The 5,650-nt window shown below is 44.2% G+C and overlaps 1 protein-coding gene across 1 annotated transcript; it reads left to right on the forward strand.

Annotated features, from left to right (window-relative positions):
* Positions 1–795: 795 nt before the first annotated feature.
* Positions 796–5,156, forward strand: LOC127625478 (uncharacterized). The gene is made up of 2 exons (XM_052100787.1): positions 796–1,056; positions 2,723–5,156. Exon 2 carries the CDS (start codon positions 2,864–2,866, stop codon positions 4,097–4,099), a length of 1,236 nt encoding a protein of 411 aa, XP_051956747.1. The 5' UTR covers positions 796–1,056; positions 2,723–2,863; the 3' UTR covers positions 4,100–5,156.
* Positions 5,157–5,650: the final 494 nt, after the last annotated feature.

Here is a 5,650-nt window from a genome sequence, read left to right on the forward strand (position 1 = left end):
AGCATGCTGTGGATTAGACGAGCTGAAACATTCGCTTGCCCAGCTCATCCAGGAAAAGCAGGAGAGCAGAAGCTGGTACAGTGAAATGGTCAAGGTCCTCAACCAGTTGGTGCAGGCAAACAAGGAGGTGGCCGGTGGTCAGGCGGAGGTCCTGAAGGTGCTTCGGGTCACGAGGGACCAGGAGGAGCAGCAGCTGCACCACCTACAGAGCATGGCTCGACTACAGAGTCTCCTCGTTGAGAACCACCAGGCTTTGCTGATCCAAGTGTCTCGCATTGCCACAACGGCACAGGATATGGCAAAGAGACAGCGCAAATAAATGCATTTTTATGAAATGTCATGCTTGTACTAACCCAAAGTTGCTGTCAGTCATTAAGAAAACAGATTAATAGGCTTGATCTAGCTAAAAGGACCTCAACAAATAAATGCACTGACAAGACGGCCTACATCTGAAGCATTTTGATGACATGTTGTGCTTGTACTAACAAAGTCTCTCTCAATTATTATGAAAGCATAGATAAATCGGTTTGATCTAGTTAACCTAAACTTGAAATCTTCAATTTCGTGTGTTTCATGTGTTATTGACTTGCAATGCATACTTGTTGAAATGACAATAAACATATTAAATGGCACTACATGGTTCAGCATCAAGAATCATTTAAATAAATAAATGCAATCAATCTCTCTTGGTTTTCACATAGTTTAAAACTGTATATTCCTGCATAAATGGCCATTTCTTTTTTCTCTTACTGGATGTCTTCCATGTCTTTTGTGCTCTTCAGTGTGTCTGTGCAGATTTTCCTGCCCCAGTGATAAAACTGAACTCCACTCCACTCAAGAACTCTGAGATGGTCTGGACACCTAAAAGACCTTTCAGGCTCAGATGTGACAGATAGGATGATGTCATATGGAAGACCAGGCTCAGAGGACACCAGAGATTTGTCTCCAAAAATGCCCTCACTGTCAAAAACCCCAGCGCATAGCACACAGGAACATACCGGTGCAGTTACAAGAACCAATTAGACCTTTACTCAGAGATCCACATATTTGTTTCAGGTATGCCCATTATAAAATTTAGAATGCTAATCTGAAGGTCAGTCCTAATGCAAGTATTGGAAAATGTACAGTCAGCTGCCTGGTTATCACAAAATAAATCTTGAGACCCTGAAGAGGTTTATTTTGCAGTAATGACCACTCATTACATGATCGCACTAATTACACAGCATCATAATGAATAAACACATAAGTGAACATAAAATATTGATTTGATTTAAGAAATATTTTCCTGATTAAGAAGAAGAATGTGTGGAGTATGAAAGACATGAAACTAAGACAAAAAAAACAAAGCCATCTAAAAAACACATTTATTAACAGTACCCACACACACAGCACTAAACTCAGAAAATTGAGATTAAAGGACTAATTTGACTCTGTTGTAGAAATTGTAATACTCATTGATCAGTGATAGTCATTGCAAGGGAATGCCCCTGTGTCTGAGGAATGCAGAGGGGGAGGATCTGCTTCTGTTGGAGACCTTGGGCAAGAGGTATAAAAAACAAGTCAGCCCTCCTCTTCTCCTCTCACTCATGGCACAGATTAACTCCTGTGTAATGACCGGGTCCTTCTTGCAAGAATAAATTATTTTAAAAGACTGTTTGATTCAGAGTGTCTCTTATGCAGTGATAATGGTTGGTTAATAATTTTTTTGCCACAACAACTCTAAAAAAAATAAATGGATTTATATTTCAACTTATTTGGCATTAAATTAATATGGTATTTTAAAGCATCTACACCAGTTTCAAGGAACCAGCCAAAATACTTCATGCACCCCATAAGTGTTAGAATAGTTCACCCAAAAAGAAAAATTCTCTCATTATTCACTTACCCTGATGCCATCCTAGATGTGTATGACTGTCTTTCATCAGCAGAAGATAGAGCAGGTCCTTATAATGCAAGAACATGGGGGCTCTTTGATGGTACAAAAGTAACATTTAGGCAGCATAAAATTAATCCACCTGAACCCAGTCAATCAATGAATGTCACCTGAAGCAAGTTGATACATTTGTGTAAAAAAAAAAAACGATAATTTCAACATAACTTTTAAAAAGTGCTTCCTGCCAACAGTTGACACATCACATAGCTGTTGCGTGGCGTGTCTGCAAGTTTACGTGAGAATTCATAAGTGGAGATTATTTAAAACAGAAGGACGACCATCATGCGAAAGTTCGGCCATTTCAAACAGCATCAGAACCCTGGACGGAAGCAGCGATTTAAAGTTACACATTTTTTATTATCGACTTGTTTCCTACATAAACCATATCGATTCATTTCAGGAGACATTCATTGCTCGACTCGAGTCGTGTGGATTACTTTTATGCTGCCTAAATGTGACTTTTGGACCGTCAAATTGATGGCACTGTATATATGTATGTATACTGTTGTTTACATACCACACAGCGCTACGTGAACTCGGCTTGCTAGACCAGGCCTCCAGTCCTCAGCGTCACCTGATGCCGGTGGCCGGGGAAGAGGACGTCGTAACCGGTGTGCGAGGAAGCGGCAAGAGGGGGCGGGGGTCCATGCTAGGCTAAAAACAAACCCTAGCCGGCCGGCTCTCCCGTCTAACCTGCTCTCAAATGTTTGCTCCCTGGACAATATACTGGACTACATCCGACTCTAGCAGACTACGCAATGTAAAACTGCTGCATCTTTGTTTTCACAGAAACGTGGCTCAGTGACGGACGCTGCCGTTCAGCTAGAAGGGCTCTCCTCGCTTCGTGCCGACAGAAATTAAACTCTGTGCGGTAACACTCGCGGTGGTGGCTTGTGTGTTTACATCAACACCGAATGGTGCAAGAACTCTATGCTAGTCTCTAGCTACTGCTCATCGCTGGTGGAGCTTGTGACTGTTAGATGCAGAACTTTTTATTTACCATGGGAATTCACCACTGTTATCATAACTGGAGTTTACATTCCCCCTAGCGCAAACGCTAAGGAAGTACTCAGTGAACTATATGGGGCTATGAGCGAACTGCAGAACGCTCACCCTGACGGACTGTTTATTGTCACCGGAGATTTCAACCATGTGAATCTCAAGACAGTGCTCCCTAAATTCCATCAGTATGTGGACTTTGCAACGAGTGGGGCGAAAATGCTTGATCTTTTTTACACAAACATCCCAGGGGCGTACCGGGCGGAGCCCCGCCCCCACCTCGGCTACTCAGACCACATCTCTGTTATGCTAATTCCAGCATACAGACCGTTCGTCAGATTCACAAAACTGCTTCAGAAGCAGGTGAAAACCTGGCCAGCAGGAGCCATCTCTGCTCTTCAAGACTGTTTTGAGTGTACTGACTGGCAAATGTTCAGGGAGGCTGCAACATATGGCGACTCTACCAACTTGGAGGAATACACAGCATCAGTGACCAGCTACATCAGCAAATTCATTGATGATGTCACTTTCTCCAAGACCATCACCACACGCTCCAACCAGAAGCCGTGGATGACTGCGGAGGTGCGCACGCTGCTGAGGACCCGAGACTCCACCTTCAGAGCAGGCGACAAGGCAGCCCTAAGAACAGTGAGGACCAAACTGTCCCGGGCCATCAGAGAGGCAAAGCGCGCACACGCCCATAGAATCCACAGTCACTTCCAGGACAGCGGTGATCTCTTGCGCATGTGGAAGGGCATCCAGGCCATCACCAACTACAGGACAACATCAGTTGCCTGTGACAAAGATACCTCCCTTCCAGATGCGCTAAACGACTTCTACACTCGGTTTGAAGTGCAGAACGACGTGGTGGCAAGGAAGACCTCCCCTCCTCCCAACGACCAGGTGCTCTGTCTTACCACGGCTGATGTGAGGAAAACTCTACGTAGAGTCAACCCACGGAAGGCTGCTGGACCAGACAACATTCCTGGCAGAGTGCTCAGAGGATGTGCAGACCAGCTGACAGATGTTCTTACCGACATCTTCAACATCTCTCTGAGCAGCGCCGTCGTTCCAACGTGCTTCAAGGCCACCACCATCGTCCCATGCCAAAGAATTCTTCAGTCACATCACAGTCACTTCGAATCACATCATCAAGTTCGGCGATGACACGATCGTGGTGGGTCTCATCAGCAAGAACGACGAGTCAGCATACAGAGAGGAGGTGCAGCGGCTAGTGGACAACAACCTGTCTCTGAATGTCAACAAAACAAAAGAGATGGTTGTTGACTTTAGGAGAGCACAGAGTGACCACTCTCCGCTGAACATCAATGGCTCCTCTGTGGAGATCGTCAAGAGCACCAAATTCCTTGGTGTTCACCTGGCAGAGAACCTCACCTGGTCCCTCAACACCAGCTCTATTACCAAAAAAGCCCAGCAGCATGTCTACTTTCTTTGCAGGCTGAGGAAAGCACATCTCCCACCCCCCATCCTCAATACATTCTATGGAGGTACTATTGAGAGCATCCTGAGCTGCTGCATCACTACCTGGTTTGGGACTTGCACCGTTTTGGATAGCAAAGCCCTGCAGAGGATAGTGAGGACAGCTGAGAAGATTATCGGGGTCTCTCTTCCCTCCATCAAAGACATTTACAAAAAACACTGCATCCGCAAAGCAACCAGCATTGTGGACGACCCCACACACCCCTCAAACAAACTCTTCACCCTCCTGCCATCTGGCAAGAGGTACCGAAGCATTTGGGCCCTCACGGCCAGACTGTGTAACAGCTTCTTTCCCCAAGCCATCAGACTCCTCAATACTCAGAGACTGGTTTGACACACACACACACACACACACATGTCCTGAGTTGCACTTTAATTTTGTCACTTTATAACTGGCTGCTACCTCAATAACTACTATGTGCATATAACAGTATCTCATAGTATGTTATGTTTACATTTGGCATTTTTAGAAACTGTCATCATTTGCACTACTGTATACTGGTCGGCACAACACTGTCTCTTACTGTGTCTATTGTCCTGTTCATGTTAGTAATTTATTGTACTGTCCTGTACTTTTTGCACATGTTTGCACGTGCAATTTATATAGGTATGTTATTTAGTCTGTGTAGTCTCATGTGGTTCTGGGTTTGTCCTATGTTGTTTTATGTAGCACCATGGTCCTGGAGGAACGTTGTCTCATTTCGCTGTGTACTGTACTAACTGTATAGGGTTGAAACGACAATAAAAATCACTTGACTTGACACTGTTGTCAAATCCATCTAGCAAATGTTTACATGGAAAACAATTGAAAAACACAAAAACACGTTCAGTATGAACAGCCCCTTGTTCACGTGACCCAGCACTAGCTGAAGTTTCTCAAAGCTACCTCTCAAAAGGTTTCAGTTGATTGTAGGTAAATTTAGACTTTATCCAGTGCTGTTTGTTCTGTGTTCGTAAATATCCCTATACTGTTTTACTGTGTGAGTAACCGCTCCAAATGATTCAGTGAGAGAGCGCTCCAAACAAACTCTACCGACTCACAAATCGATTAAATTTTGCAAGCCATTCACTGGAAAGAATCGACTCAAAAGTAGTATTCATTCACCAACAGAAATACTGGACACACATCATGATTGATGAAATATTCAGAGAGTAAATGTTTCACAGGTCAGTCGGAGCGCTCATGGTATGCACAGTGTGTCCAGCCGTACAGCTGTA

The sequence above is a fragment of the Xyrauchen texanus genome, chromosome 31 (assembly GCF_025860055.1).
Source record: "Xyrauchen texanus isolate HMW12.3.18 chromosome 31, RBS_HiC_50CHRs, whole genome shotgun sequence".
In the NCBI taxonomy this organism is placed as follows: Eukaryota; Metazoa; Chordata; class Actinopteri; order Cypriniformes; family Catostomidae; genus Xyrauchen; species Xyrauchen texanus.

Bases quoted from the DNA above. Each gene is read 5' to 3' on its own strand.
- LOC127625478 (XM_052100787.1), top strand. From the start codon at position 2,864: ATGCTAGTCTCTAGCTACTGCTCATCGCTGGTGGAGCTTGTGACTGTT.